The sequence below is a fragment of the Armigeres subalbatus genome, chromosome 3 (assembly GCF_024139115.2).
Source record: "Armigeres subalbatus isolate Guangzhou_Male chromosome 3, GZ_Asu_2, whole genome shotgun sequence".
Classification (NCBI taxonomy): Eukaryota; Metazoa; Arthropoda; class Insecta; order Diptera; family Culicidae; genus Armigeres; species Armigeres subalbatus.
In genome coordinates, this window is record NC_085141.1 from 209,614,920 (window position 1) to 209,631,761 (window position 16,842).

The window sequence follows — 16,842 nt, forward strand, 5'->3', positions numbered from 1 at the left end:
ATGAGTGAAAATTAAGATAACTGGATTAGCTGAACACCTACTTAAGAAAGATGCAGGTTTGTCATATGTTCAAGGAAATTTTTGAAATTATTAGTTTGAAAGAAACAACAGTACGGATCATTTTGGTAGAAATCGAAACTAATACTAAACAATGGGCGTGCGATTAAACGCTCGTCCTCCTGCTTATAATGCAGGACCATCGGGCTCGACTTTTGATTCAAAAGTTATCAAAAGCTAACAAATCTAACAAAATCGAAAAAAAACTTTTACATTTATGCCGTTTAAAATGTATAAATTATCATTATAATATATTTTGGAAAATTCCAAAATATTGATCGAAGTGGATGTTGTGAGGAAAAAAACGGCTTTTATTTTCTCATGTTCTTGCAGCAAAATTACTTTGGGGATTCCTTACATATTTAATGTACCTCCCCTCAATTCGATTGCAGTATAATCATAGATGCAAATATCATTATTTCGATTTAAAAAATAAATATCTTTATTTTACCAAAATACCACACGCTGAGAATTATAAGGGTATTAATCGATTACTCTTAACTCAACTGTTTCCAAAGTTACAACCGTGATTGTTGCGTCTGGTGCAAGATACAATCATCCTTTATCACACCAAACCATACAATCTTCGGCAAACTACCGCAATTCGCTACATTGATAAAAAGATAACATCAACGAAGAGCAACGAATTAATGCAGTTACGGCCCTATGATTCTAAGGTTTGTGATGTTTGTGAGGTTTGTGATGAAATATTTTTCTGTTATTCTCCATGAAATGTTTAATTTAACTTCACGGATGTATGATAGTCTGTAACTGTTGTTGTTATTGATACATAATTGAGTGCTGTCAAAAGTCGAATTTGAAAATATTCGAAGGGTATTGTTCTTCTCTAAGAACTTGCTTTAATAAAAGTAGAAAAGTGCTCTCTGAACTTTTAAATATTTAAATAGTATGCGTTTTTATACTATTTTTTCTACTTGCTGTGCGTATTCATGAATGATTTTTGCTATGGAATTCGACAGCGCATGCAATCATCAAAATTGGGGAGTCTTAATCTCCTTTAAACGATATTTGCTCAATAAATATTATTTAAAGTAAACCCTTCATTACATCTATATCTACAAAAAAATTATCCGCTTTAGAAAAATTTATATTTTCTTGAATTTTCTCGCCAATTTTATGTGTGATTAATGAGAGATCAAGTCTCCCTATATTGGGGCAACAACTAAAAATCCAAATATCCTTAAATTGTAATGGAATGCAGGGATTTTTATCAGTGCAGTCAATTTAGCATACTTATGGCTAAGTGCTGTAAAAAATGATAGCATTTGGTCATTGTTGGGAGGAGTTGTTCAAATTTTTCGTGGCCACTAAAAAATCTTCAGGATGGACAAAACACAGTAAATAAGATTGTCAATCCAAAAAACAACTCGCCATATAACGATCATTTGTCTAGAGGATTTATTAGAAAATACCGCCAAGTCTCCCAAGGGGGCAAGTCTCTCAAGGAATCAATTCTCCAAACCTTCCCTTACTGTAGAAATCCCGATAGTTAAAAAAAAATCCAAATAGGCAGGTCTCCTGCTTGCATGACCTTATACCAATTTATAAATTCTGACGTAAAATACCTTCAATTAGCTACTGGTGAAATGCCAATAAGAACAGCGAGTAAAATGGCTGGCAAAGTTTAAGAGCAATCATTTTCCCAAGATCCATAATTTCATTTCCGCCATGAACAAAGCACCATCCGATGGATACATAAAGCTTCATTCAAAAATATTAGTCAATAGTTTCAAAATAGTTGAAAATAGTGACTTTTTGCAAGAAAAAGTGACTTTAGTGACTTGAAGTCGAAAAAAGAGACTTTTTAGTGACTTGCCCGAAAAAAGTGACCAAGTCACTAAAAAGTGACCCGCTACCAGGCCTGCACCTCCTATTCCCATCAACAACGTTCATTACTCGAGCGCATTACAACCGAATTAGGGGTGATCGGGGCAATATGGGCCACCTAAGGAAATCGTTTCGAAAAGCGCTGAAAAGCTCAAAACAACACCGTTCAAATGTAGTTGACTTATACTAGAGAATTTTACCTTTCATATTACGTCGATGAATGACGAAAAATGCGTTTGGAAATTGTTGGAAGGCACTTTTGAAAATGTATTGATTTCAATGTGTGTTCCCAACTATACGGGGCAATATGAGCCACCATTTGGGGCAGTATGGGCCACCCTTCGAAAACCTTTATTTAGGCGAAAAAAGTATCGTAATATGGAAGAATATGATATTCCTACAACAGTTGTGAGTATTCCATACCAAATAAAATGAAAAAACTGCACAACAGCGGACTGAACTGATTTGCCACTCTTCACTGTTTGAACAGCCACATTTCAATTGGTCAATGGTCATTTTTTCTGTTTCTATCGCAGTAATGCGCTGTTGTAATTTTTCCGTAATGAATCTTACATATATGATAATATTCTTGTATTTGACTACTGAAATTTGAACTTGTTCGCATTTTAAGGCCAGATATCTTGTTCTATGCAGGTATGCCCATATTGCCCCATAGAAACTGGTTTTGGAAAAACAAAGTTTTATGATAAATTTAGATTTGTATCAATATAAACATATGTGCACAATATTCAATTTTAATATATCTCTTGATTGTGGTGTATTTTTGACCTGTATTTTAATCAGTTTTGTGTCAAAACCTTATTTATAAACTTGAAATCTTATAATAATTTTGCCTATGCAGCAAAAATTTACATTTTCAAGTGTATTTTCATGTTTGAATTGAATTTTAATTCGGTTTTGACGTTGATGCATATGTGGAGCATCCTCTTAAAGATTATATAACTTTTACATGATAAAACTTGTCAATAAGCTCAAAATGAGGGTGGCTCATATTGCCCCGTATGTTCATATTGCCCCTACTGCCCCTACTTGTTTTTTAGTATATGGTTAGTTTCTATCGATATCTAGTGATGTACAAACAATCAAGCTTTTTGGTTGGAACGCGGTCGAGTTATTAACGTTGCGAACGGGAATAGGGGGTGTATTAAGGACAATTATAGGGGGTTTATTAATGACAATAGCGACCCCATCACAGGCGCTGGCAAGACGATCATTTCTGATAAAATAATTTGGATCTCTTTTGATGGAGAGTCCAGGTTTTATTCTTTATTGTTTGATTCATCAAAAGACAACTTAGGTCCTAATGATGCTTATCCTAATTAATACTAATAAAAGTATGTCCGAAACTTGATTATGCATATGTACAACATGTGATAGATTTAGTTCGGAAAAGGTATTGGAGGGTAACCGCCCCTTCGGTGGGGTTTGATCCCACGACCCCAGTTCGCATGACAGGTGCTGATATGCTCCAGTATTGTAAGTGCAAGTGTGTATTTAGTATTGTCCATAGTATTGTGCAAATGTGTATTTAGTATTGTCCGGCTCCTACACACTTGCTTCATCAGCAACGGCGCTCAATGATCTGACGACCAAACTGGCACAACCTCACACAACCCTACTTCATTGAGCGCCGTTGCTGACGAAGCAAGTGTGTAGGAGCCGGACAATACAGGACAATACTAAATACTCATCCTACTTGGTTGGCATGTGTACAAAAATACATATGAGAGAGTTAGTTCTGAAAATGTATTGCGAGAGATCGGCTGGTACCTGGTGCTGGGAATTTGGTTTCATCAGTACCCGCTAAGCTGCGTTGGACGACGGAGGTCCTTCGTAGCTTAGTAGGGAAAGCACCTGTCATGCGAACTGGGGTCGTGGGATCAAACCCCACCGAAGGGGCGGTTACCCTCCAATACCTTTTCCGAACTAAATCTATCACATGTTGTACATATGCATAATCAAGTTTCAGACATAGTAATTAATTTCCACTCCGGGTGGCTTAATACCCGGCAATATAGGCAATTAACTTTGAATGTACTAATAAAAGTAATTATAATAAAATCATCGTTAATTATGAAACATGGCAGAATAAGCCCTTGTAAAATTACGACGAATCGTCTGTCGGGATAAATTAAAATCAAAATATGGGGCAACCTCGTTGAATGCCCGCTGTAGACCCTCCACGTTGTCCGTAATTCGTTCTTCGAAAAGGTATCCTCAGCATTCCGTTATTGCGCAGTGCCCTAGGTCGAACGTTCAAGTTTACTGATTCCAGAATTTCAGGGCAGTCGATTCTGCCTTGGAGCGTATCAGCAACGACCATGGCCCGTGCAATGTGCCTCCGCAATTGTAGGCTTTCAAGATTAATCAATTGACAACGGCTGCTATAACTGGTAACCGGAATGGGTTTCGCCATGGAAGCAACCGAAGAGCAAAACGAATGAAGCGGCGTTGAACAGATTCAATTATTACTGATCCGTTCTGGTAATTAGGATGCCATACAGCGGAACAATATTCCAGCGTAGATCGAACCAGCGAACAGTACAGTGATTTCAAGCAATAAACATCGGTGAAACCCTTGGCGACGCGAAAGATGAATCCTAATGTTCTAGAAGCCTTCTCAATCACGTAAGAGACATGATGCTTGAATGTTAGCTGCGTATCTAGAATAACACCAAGATCATGTATACAATTCACACGTTGCATCACAATTCCATTGAGCTCGTAGTTGTAAATTATTGGCTGATGTTCACGAGTGAAATGGATCACGGAACATTTGCTAGGATTGACAACCATCCGGTTCAATGTGCACCAAGCCGCAAATGAATTAATATCTTGTTGTGGGTCCATTGCGTCAGAGATAGACCGAATTAGTGCATAGAGCTTCATATCATCCGCATACGACAGTCGCGGTCCTCGAAGCACATTGTTTACATCGTTGAAATACAAGAGGAATATCAAGGGGCCAAGATGGCTTCCCTGAGGAATGCCTGAGGTTGCCAAAAATTCAGTGGACTGAGAATTTCCTACCGTGACAGACAGTCTCCGTCCGGTGAGATATGAATGGAACCAGCGCAAAAGATAACCAGCAATGCCAAGTCTTTCCAATTTCGCAACCGTGATAGCGTGGTTAATTTTATCGAAAGCTGCAGATAGGTCCGTATATACAACGTCCGTTTGTGCTTTCTGCACAAAGCTGTCGGTAATGCTCGAAGTTAGGCACAAAAGATTAGTGGTCGTAGATCTGCCTGAGATGAACCCATGTTGATCGGCACTCAGATGTTGCTTACAGTGAGATATGAGTGTTATAACTAGCTCGAATAATTTGGATGCAGCGCACAAGGATGAGATGCCGCGATAATTGTTGACATCTTTTCGATTGCTATCCTTGTACACGGGAAACATTGTAGCGGTTTTCCACACGGACGGAAAAAGTCCACTGGATAGCGATTTGTTGAAAATCAATTGAAAGGGAGCGAGCAGAAGTTCGATGTGCCTTTTCAAGAACGAAGACGGAATGCCATCCGGACCTGGACTCATGGATGATTTTAACTGCGAGTTAGCTCTACGGATCATTTCTGCATCTACGAAAAACGTGGCCCAAGTGATCCCGACTGCAGGAACGTTGTTAGCAGCCTCAGCGATTGTGACATCAGAGATGACTTCGTTACAATAGGTGCTCACAAACTTGTCGGCAAATAGCTGACAGATGGATTGGGGTGTAGAGGCCACTTCCTCGTCCAGAGTCATTGTTGTAGGGAGCCCAGCTTGTCTCCTTTGTTCATTTATGTACTTCCAGAACGTTTTAGGCCTGGTCCTCAAGTTTTGCTGTATATTTTGCTGATATTCAGAAATACAGAGGCGGCTAACAATCTTGTACGCAGAGTTTAATTTTTTGTAGTGCTCACGCAACGATAAGAAACCGTGTTTGGAATAGCGCTTGAGAGCAGCTCTTTTAGCAGTTTTCATTCTACGAAGCTGACGGGTCTGCCAAGGACAACTATTAGGAGCGACGATTTTCTTAGGAACATATCTTTCAATCACGTGTCCAATAATATGCGATAAAGTCAATGCCGCATTCTCTGCATCACAACCGCCAAGAATGTCAACCCAGTCCAATGTAGCAAAGAACTCAGCAATGCTATGATGATCGGCGTTATGGAAATTGTAGATTATGGGCTCGATCGATGCAACAACATTGGCTCGCGTGTTGTTCAGCTTGAGTATCAACGAAGGATGATGGTTAACTACTTTAACTAACGGTGATGGAGCATGCAAAATTAGCGGAGCAGCGTCCTGAGCGCTAACAAAATACAGATCCAGGCTGCGATTATTTTCGTTGGTAACGTGATTGATTTGACGTAACGTGGCTGTGCTGTACTGCCGCTAACCGCAAGTCGAGCACATCTGTATATGGAGCCCCATATACAGATGTGCTCGACTTGCGGTTAGCGGCAGTGTAGTAATCGAGGAGTTTGGAGGCGTGACTATGTAATGAAGATCGTTCCATATCTATGTGAAGGAACCCGTTGCAGGAGGAACTCCACGAAATTCCTGGCAGATTGAAATCGCCGATAATGATGATTTCGTCCGAAGCATTCGTCATTTCGATAACTGACAAGACTGATTGTGTGTGGGCTTCGATCAGTGTATCATCGCGAACACGATCAGGAGGTATGTATAGTGCACACAGGAACACCGAACGATTTTAAATAAATTTCAGTTGTGCAATGTGCACATTATGAACTGTTAGGAAGTTGAATAATTCATCTTCCTTATCCTTTAATGTGAAATGGTAAAACTGTTCAAAATCCAAATAATTTCCACCTCGCATTTTTAGAGGCACCAATCTCGACAAAGAAGTAACGAATAACTGTCATCTTTTTCTTTTAGCTTTGATGCGTCTCAGCAAGCGCAGAATAAAAAGTAGTTCCTACGGGCATACGAGCGGGCATTTCAATTTGAAATTTTCAAAAAAATATTTAGATCTATTAAAATGAAGTCCAATAACCCTTTTAAATAATGAAAATTTGCCTACCATCAGCGATACTTGCATAGGTAGGTATGTTTGAAAAATTTGGAATCGACTAACTGTTCGCTACCCGATGAGAGCTAGGAGCAAAATTTGTTCGTTGATTATGGTGGGTATGAATTGCTCGTCCGGAAAATGATTGCGAAATTGGAGTGTTTGGAATATTTTTACCCGACGAATCTGGGATCCTATTGGAATTCCGTCATCAATTTTGCACGGGAATTAATTTTTTTTTGCGTTCCTGGAAATTGGATTTGTGATTACCCCCACAATTGGTATATTTAAATTTATTGGAATCTTCTCTCACATGGCAGGTGCCCTTGGCGTGAGAGGTCCCACCACTAATCATGCATTAACATCCATGTGGCAATGTTTAATTTCATGACCCCACTTTTGGCACTTACGGCACTGAGTGGGGTTTTGGAAATTTTCCCCAGGCCTGCCGAAATGTTCCCATGTAACACGGAAATGGGACATAATGCAAGCCTTTTCCAAACTTTTCAGATCATTTAGTTCACTATTGTTGAAGTGAACTAAATAAAATTCTTGAGAAATACGCCTCTGGAAAATACCAGAGTTTTCTTTTTCATCTTAATTACTTGGACTGGTGCAAAACCAAGTAATTAAAAAAATTCAATTTCAATCTTATCCAGTGATTTATCATCAATTGCTCAGCTTTGCCGTCGGTTTCAGTCCGATATGTAGGCTTCCTCCATCTTCTCAAAGATACGTGCCATAATTGCAATGTCGTTGGTGAAGCCAAGTAGCAGATCAGACTCATACCAGATACCACTCGTGTTAATCTCTGTTCTTCGTATTTTCACAGATAACGTATATTTAGGCGATTTTTAGTAGGAGAAAAGTCCAACCCCCGAACTGCTTGCCTTTTTTTATATAAATGGCGTTCAGAATTTTTGAGAAGAGTTTTAAAAACTTCTTCGTATGCTTTCCCGTGGAGATTTTTTCGATTATCATCTTTCTGCTTCTTCTTCTTCATGCAACATCAAAGCGCCAATATGAAAGGAAGTTTTTTTTACTAGTATGTAGTGTATTCATTATGTAAAACATAATGAAAATTGCGGTTTTTTATGTCCATGTCCAAAAATACATGTCATGTGTATCCCATATTGAAAGTACGCGTATAACAGTCCCATTAAGAATTTACATGTTCTGATTGCACAACACTTAACAACATTTTATTTTTTTCAAATAGCAAAATTTCAACAATATCCGAGGATGTTTCAATTTATTAAACTTTATGAAGTTTCATGTGGACAATACGATTTGAAATTTTATTGGCTCAGTATAGGAAAACCCGAAAAAAACAAGCCTAAGCCTCTGACCAACATTTCATGTTTTGAGTGAACGGGTCTTATCATAAAGTTTAAGTACACATAATTATAGTAACAAGAAAGAGAAAACTCACCAGGACAAACCGGAGCATCATCTTCATGGCCTTCCTCGTCTTCTGAACTTTCATTACCCGGGTGTTTCAAGTATATATCCGCTCGCTCACGGCCGCTACTCAGTTCATTGATCAACGGCACTTCTTGTCCTTTACTCTGCTGCGTCACTTTAGCCAATTGCTCTTCTTCCTTTTGTTTCTGTTCGGCCAACTTCTCCAGTCGTAGCTTGTCGTATTCGGCTTTGTAATCGTTTTCATACTCCTTTGCAGCTTCTTGAACCAATTCGAAAAATTTTCCGAATCCGATGCCCGTTTTGGATGATACCCCGCAGGCTTTCAGGTCTCTGTAGAATTCATCCAGTGTCAGAGACATCGTACGCGTAAGATTACTGACGTAGGTAGTTTCATTTTCAAGCGCCTCCTGGAATGATTCAAAATCCTGCATCCACTCGATCGCGAAGTCAAACTCTTGGACATCGATTTTATTCAGCACAATTATGAACGGTAGTCGGGCTTTGTACAGAATCGAACAGGCATAAAGCATATTTGACATGAAGGTGGTAGGACTTGCGGATCGCACTATATCCATTACGTAGACGACGACCGTGGGAAATGTTGTTGCTAAAGCTTCCGTGATGATAGTCCCGGATGCTGACCACGTAAATACCTCTATCTGGCCGGGTGTGTCTATCACGCAGTATTTATGTTTATCCTGGGTTCGCTCAACTAGCTCTATTACCTTGCCAAATTTGGTGGAGAAAAGATTCAAGGCAGTGACAATGCCGCCGTTGGGTCCTAGTTTGTACTGCTTCATAACCTCCTTGTAATTTATGGTATCTCGGACATCTAGGAAAAATAAAAATTGTTAGATTATTAGCAAAACTAAATTATTAATCCCACATTTTTGATATCATATCTCCAAAACGGAAAAAGCAAGTCTGGTCAGCATTTAACGGATGAGAAAATAGATAGTAGCCTATTCAGCTTTAGCAAAAAGTATCTTGCCTTGGAAAACTTTTGGGGGTTCGAACGAAAAGTGCGGCGTACAATACTCGACTGTAAACTGTTTGGAGTAGACGCATGAATCACGCGCTGTATGTACAAAGAAAATACATATTGTTAATCGTAAACAATACAGCAGACTTCAATGGGCTGGTCACTTGGTGCAAATCTTTGATCTGGGGAAACTGGAGGAATACCGCCCAAGACCGACGATTATGGAGGTTTAATTATAATACGCCAGACATAAATGTAACGATGCTGAAGCCAACCAGGTATCCATGTAAAGAGTATTTAATATTGAATGAAAATAATATGACTGGATACCTGGTCAGCTTCATCATCGTTACATTTATCATTTATGCCGCCGTCGGTCTTGGGCGATGTTCCTCCATGTTAACATATGTAATCAATTATCATATTCATAGTAGGTATGTACGTTTATTTTGTTTTTTCTAAATTTACATTCATAGATATTGGCGATCGTCTTATCAACCTTCGGATCAGCTAAAAATTTTCAAATGTTGGAAGAGTTTTCGGCCTTAACTTTAGAAAAAAAAAATAAAGAAAATTGAGTCAACCCCACGAAAAAATCACAAAAAATGAAGAAAATTCAGGTGGTATTTGAAAAGCTGTGAAAGTTCAGGTTAACCGATAAATAAATGAATTCCAACCGCGTAAAAAATGTGGAAGGTTGTATTAAAGACACGACCGCAAATAATATTCAACGTAGAATTACGTGTAGAACAATAAATAGTGGATGCGGAATTCAATCATCAACATTTTAGACATTTTCATGGTAATATAGGTAGGTGTAATATACGACACGGATTTACATTAATTAAAGGTTTTATTTCCATATGTTTTCCGATACACGTTTTTCCACGGCACGCTCATAACTAACTGTCAAATAAAACGAGGGGTTGTCGGATGAACATAACATATATCACATCCCCGCACTAATTCTATGTTACCATGGATAGCAATAAGATCATAAGATAATTGTAGTTTAATTGCTTACATCTGCTTATAGCACTTCAAATACTGAAATCTGTAAAAAAAAACATAATTTTATATCAGTCTCTCATTTGCTTCGTATTCTGCCTAAGAAGTCTCTGAATTTCCAAAAACCCCTCTCGAACCCTACTAATTCTAACTCATCGTCACTGTTATCGCTGATTTCCTCGCTATCAAACCTGTCTGAAATCTGTTCCGCAACTGATTCTGACCAATTTTCTTCCTCATCAACTTCTAACCCTCTCTCACTCTCATTTTGTTGTTCAGGTATTAGCGGTGGATCCATGAAAGTTTCGTCGTCGGCTCCCATCAACTCCTCATCCATAACTAGGTTTGGTACTGATAGTGGGGGTCCGTCGCTCCTTTCAGGTATGCCAATACCTCCTTGCGTCTGCTTGACTGGTACACGGAAGTATCTAGTACAGATGGGCTGCTTGACTGGTTCCTTTAGTTCCTTGCTTTTTGGATTGCTGTCCGGTGTTCTTGTATCGTGTATCATTTGATTGATACCCGTTATGGTCAGCCGCACCAAGTAGTTTCGCCGTCCGAGGATTTTGATTGCCTCAGCAGGCTTCCAACTTGCTTTGTTGGGATCCGAGTAATCCCGTAGCATTATCTTGTCACCACACGAAAACTTAACTTCTCTAGTACCGCGGTAGGTATCCACTTGGACAACTTGACGTTTCACAATTGCTGATTTTGATTCTCGTTCCATTCTAGCCTGCTTGAAATTCTTAGGCTTCGAAAGATCTAAAGTTGTTCTAATTTGACGTCCCATCATAATTTTTGCTGGAGAGATTCCTGTAGTGCAGTGACTTGTGGAGCGATATTCCATCAAGAAATTTGCAACGGCTTCCCTGAGCTCTGTCCTTCCACTGGATAAGCATTTTCAAAATGAGGCTTTAAATGTTTTCACTGCATTTTCCGCTTGACCGTTGGTTGCCGGGTGTCCTGGACTTGTTAAACGTAATTGGATACCGTTCGCTGTTAAAAAATTCCGAAACTTGCCGGCCGTGAATTGGGTACCATTGTCGCTAACTATTTCTTCCATGATTCCAAACCTACTTATACACTCGGTTAGTTTACTCAACACGAATTCTGTGTCGCACTTTGTTGTAGGAAAAACTTCCACCCATTTAGTTAACGCATCTATCATTATCAGAAAGCCTTCACTGGGCCTGCGAAATCCAAGTGTACTCTGCTCCAAACACGTTGAGGTGGTTCCCACGGAATTAATCGAGCTTTTTCCGGGGAAGGCCTGTTGGTGAGACACGCTGAACAGTTTTTAATATATTTTTCCAATTCCTCATCTATTTTCGGCCACCATACCGAGCTTCTCAATATTGTCTTGCTCTTGACTACTCCTAAGTGTGACCGATGAATCTGTTCCAGTACAATTTTCCTGAGGCCGGATGGAATGACCACTCTGATCCCTTTCATCACTAATCCATCTTTCAGAGAAAGTTTGTTGCCAAGCTTGCGGTATGGGCTATTTACTTCCAATAGCTTAACCGTAAGCAAATGCTGCTGAACCCTGCTTAACTCTTCATCAGTTTACATTACAGCTCTCACAACATCACAATCCATCACCCTATCTTCACTATTGTTAAAGAAGTTCAAATAGCTGTCATCTTCTTTCCACAGTTTCCACGATTCGAATGGAGCTCGCGATGGATAGTCTGCTATGTTGTTCTGTGAGCTAACATGTTCTATTTTATAGCTGAATCCTGCCATGAAATTTGCCCATCGCTGCATTCTACTCGCAGCTATTGGAGGATTCCTTTAGTAGGATTTACAATCGAAAGCAGCGGTTTATGATCCGTTCTGATAGTAAATGTGTTCCCTATCAAATAGTGGAAGAACTTGTTCAGACCATATACTATTGCCAAACCTTCGATCAATGACACTATAGTTTCTCTCCGCCGCATGTAGAACTCTTGAAGCATAAGCTACTGGCCGTTCTCGTTCCTCTTCTCTTTGCAGCAGAACTGCTGAAACTCCCTTCATAGATGCATCACAAACCAATACAAGCGCTGCTTCTGGGTTGAAATGGGCTAACATAACATCCTGACAAATTTCATTTTTAACTTTGGCAAACGCGTCCTTACACTCTGCCGTCCACGAAAATCTTTCCCCCTTTCTCAAAAGGCGATACAACGGACACATAATCTCGGCCATACCTTTCACAAATTTAGCATAGTGATTTACAAGTCCAGCAAAAGCACGCACTTCTTGAACATTTTCTGGTTCTTTGGCTTCTCGAATTGCCTTTACCCGATCTTCCGTCTTCCTTAATCCATCTGATCCTATGACATGGCCCACATAGGTTACTTCGCTTTTAAAAAACTGACATTTCGCTTTGTTGAGCTTAAGGCCTGCTTGCTCCAAAACATCTAGTACCATGGAAAGATTTCTCAAATGCTCCTCATCATCTTTTCCAGAGACTAGAACATCGTCAAGAAAATTTTGGACTCCAGGAATTCCACACAACAATTTTTCTAGCTCACGTTGAACGATACCAGATGCCGGACGGACTCCAAACGGCAGTCTGTTCATCTTGTACAACCCTTTGTTTGTAGAAATTGCACAAATTTCTTTGGATTCTTCATTCAGCAAAAATTGGTTGTAGCACTTTGACAAATCCAGCTTGGTAAACTTTTTTCCGCCATTCAACTTGCTGAAAACTTCCTCTACTGTTGGTAATGGATGAATTACATCCTTCACGTATTGGTTTACCGTTGACTTGTAGTCTCCGCAAAGCCGAACAGTTCCATCGCCTTTAAGTACCGGTACCAAAGGTGTTCCCCACGTCGAATTGTCGCACTTGCTGATTATTCCTTCTTTCTCCATCGCATCCAACTCCGATGACACTTTGTCTACTAACCTGTAAGCAACTGGCCGAGGCTTCCTAAACACCGGTTGCGCATTTTCTTCTAGATCAATATTCACGGTACAGTGTTTGTACGCTCCTAACCCCGAACTAAACAGCTCCCGATGTCGATTAATCAAATCGTGCAAACGCTGCTGTGTGGTGCCATACATTGTGCTTATAGAATACACCTTCAATTGGAACTGACGAACGAAATTTCTTCCAAGGAGGGGTGGTCCACCTCTGTCAATAATCGCAAATGTTAACGAACTAGAAGAATCCCGGTATTCGACTATCGGATTAATAACTCCCTTTACCGCCAATTTCTCTCCACTGTATCCCTTCAATTGTATGCTCGTTTTGTTCATTTCGTAGTTACGGAAGTGTTCAAGATAGAATGTCCATGACATGACTGACACTGAAGCTCCTGTATCTAACTGCATCGTGAATCTTCTTTTTCCGATGCCCACACTCAATACATTCGCTCAATTACATTCGCCTTCGCACTCACTGAAAACACATTCCCCATCCGACACTTACTGATGAAATTTTGGCTGCAAGGTCACCTCATCCTCTGCTTCCTCCATTTGCTGCTCATCTTGCGCTCTTACGTAGAAATTCCGCTGGTACGAACAGGCCGCCTGTAAGTGACCTCGTTTGTTACACTTCTTGCAGACGTATTCCTTGAAACGACAATCCCGTTTGTAGTGACCTTGCCTATTGCAAGCTTAGCATCTGCCCATCGGTTGTCCTCGATTTCCGGTAGTCTGTCGACGGTTTGCTCCCTGTTTATTCTGATCGATTTGAAAAATTCCTGCTATTTTGATCGAATCCGGCTCATATTTAACTGCTATCTCATACGCCCGCTCAAATGTTAGGGATTCATCTTCTTCGCATATACGATCGTACACTTTCCCGTCCAATCCGTCAACAAATTTCATCGGCAAACTGTGCTGAAGATGATTTCCCATCTTGCAGTTCGAAGCTAAATTCTTGAGGCGAGCCGCCCAAGCATTCAGTGATTCACCCTCCTCTCTTTCTGCTCTCACGAAGCCACGGTGTTCCTTATGAATTACAACTGGCGGTGTGAAATGCTTCGATAACAATTCGCACAGCTGATCATACGTCATAGAGGCTGGAGCGTCTGGTGTGCACAAATCCGGAGCAGTTTATAAGTTTTGGCTTCACATTGGTTTATCAAAACCGCCTTTTTCATATCCGGATCCACTTTGTTTGCAGCAAAATACTGCTCCAGCTGCTCCTTATACAGCTCCCATTCCTCACTGCCACAGTCGAAATTCCGAAATACTGGCCCTTGCGCCATGTCTCCGGCTCTTTAAGTACCCGAACACGCGTGTAACGATACACTACTCGTCGCCAATGTAATATACGACACGGATTTACATTAATTAAAGGTTTTATTTCCATATGTTTTCCGATACACGTTTTTCCACGGCACGCTCATAACTAACTGTCAAATAAAACGAGGGGTTGTCGGATGAACATAACATATATCACAGTAGGTATAGGTAATTACAGAAATTTAGACAATTTATTGTAGCAATTAGATATGCACACTGCCCGGCAAAATAAAAATGTTCAATAGTTAAATGCAGAGACGTTAAATGCATTGATTCAAATGTTTACAATAGTTGTATGAAATATTAGCGAGTTTGGTTATTAGCTCTTACTTCCTGACCTCTTATCGTGACGGTCCCAAATTTGAAACTTCGAAAAACCCCGTCGTTTCAATGATCAAATTGCGCGACAAACGTGTCTTTCCGGTTTTTCCTCACATGTAATTTTAATATTGTTTGGGCTCTATTCATGAGATTTTAAATTTAATGTTTCAATAAATCCAGTTTTGTTCCGGATTGTTGCTTACCTATATTGGCCGGATACGGAACTTCTCGACACGCTGGGTCCAGGTTAATGAGGTATGGATTGTGTTCGTCATGCTTGTACTGGGCTAACTTGCGCACGAATGTAGTTTTACCGGATCCCGCCATACCGAGCACTATCAGACATATTGGTTTTCTTTTCACAGTATGTTGATCATCAGTTTCCATTTTTTGACTTGAAGCTGACATTGAAAATACTTAATTACCAATAAAATTAGGAATATTATCAATAAAATTAGGAAACAAGATATCAAAAAGTATCACACCACAATCTTGCAGATCAACCGGACTAAACAAAAACAAAGCACTTTTGGTGTTTACTTGTTTGAAAGAAAATGTCAAAAATGTGGCTGCGGCAAAAGATAGCCCTGTTCAATGAGACCTCAAAGCAGATTCCGCATATAGAATAATAATATCCTCGATAATATTTTATCAAAAATCAATTTTTCCAGTAATCCTTTTTGGATTGTATATAAATATATATGGGGCTCATTTACAAATTACATAACGCAAAAAAGCACAGATTTGAACCCCCATCTGTGACGCATAACGTCTTACCAAAATTTCATAAAAATGATAAATAATTTATATATTATTTTTAATTATTGGTATTTTTAGCGAACTTTTCCTTAACTTTTTTCATAGTACTGTCAAATTTGAATTTAATTAGAAATTTCGTTTTTATATTATTTTATTATCTTAAGGTGGTTATACAACTAGCCACAAATCGGCCATCTTGAAAACCATATTTCAAGAGCATGAATTGAGAGAACCACAAAGCCCATGGTGATGAAACATCCGTAGATCGTTTGCTTACTTATGCTAAACAATCGACTTTAATTTCAGCATTGTACGAAAATTATTACGTTAGATTTGAACTTTTGATGATAGGAGTAGAAACCGTGTGGTGAATTTGAATTTCACCACTTGGCTTGATTGTATAATCACCTGAAATGTTACCCGTAACAGAACTAAACAAACCCACTCACCCCCTATAGACGAATCCAAGTAAAAATAAGAAGACACACACTGAGGAAAATGGACGTATGTTTTCCGATCAAATGCCTTATGAAAATTTGCCACAAGGAATCGGTATGAATCTCAATATGTAGCCTTATGAATGATGATTTTAATTTGAAAAAAGTGAAGTGTGGCAGACTGGGTTCGAACCATGGACGTTGGGGTCGGGAGGCCGGTATGTAGACCACACGCCCATCGACGCTTGATTACTCAGGAAGGTAACTGCGTATAAGAATCACTGTTGGTGGAATAATCAGTCGAAGATTCATAAGGCGCCAGCACAGATAACAGATATTTAGGCTAGAACAAATGTTATCGAAAATCCTGTGTAAACTTTTGAATTGATATACGTTGGCCCAGTACTGCCATCTACTCAACTGATTGCGGCAGTACATACGAACGCAGCGGATTAACAACCGTTGAACGCAGCCAATGTATCTGACAGCTGCATTCGGGTTGCGTTTTCAATAACAATGATCCACAGATAACAGATATTGAGGCTGGCATCCGATACGTGTGTAAACATCCGCAACCGTTAATTCAAATGTATTTTAAATTGGGACCGCGTTTGGCAATCGATTGGAGATGGCGCAAGGATCATTGTTATTTATTGAAAACGAAACCCGAATGCAGCTGTCAGATACATTGGCTGCGTTCAACGGTTGTTAATCCG

The 16,842-nt window shown here is 39.6% G+C and overlaps 1 protein-coding gene across 1 annotated transcript in view; it reads right to left on the reverse strand.

The window, feature by feature from the left end:
- LOC134227943 (GPN-loop GTPase 1) overlaps positions 1 to 15,467 on the reverse strand; it is a 28,028-nt gene extending 12,561 nt beyond the window's left edge. The window contains exons 1-2 of the mRNA XM_062709656.1: positions 15,134 to 15,467; positions 8,385 to 9,209 (exon numbers count right to left, since the gene is read on the reverse strand). Coding sequence (XP_062565640.1) covers positions 8,385 to 9,209; positions 15,134 to 15,338 — 1,030 coding nt within the window. The 5' untranslated portion in view covers positions 15,339 to 15,467. The remainder of the gene's footprint in view (positions 1 to 8,384; positions 9,210 to 15,133) is intronic.
- Positions 15,468 to 16,842: the final 1,375 nt, after the last annotated feature.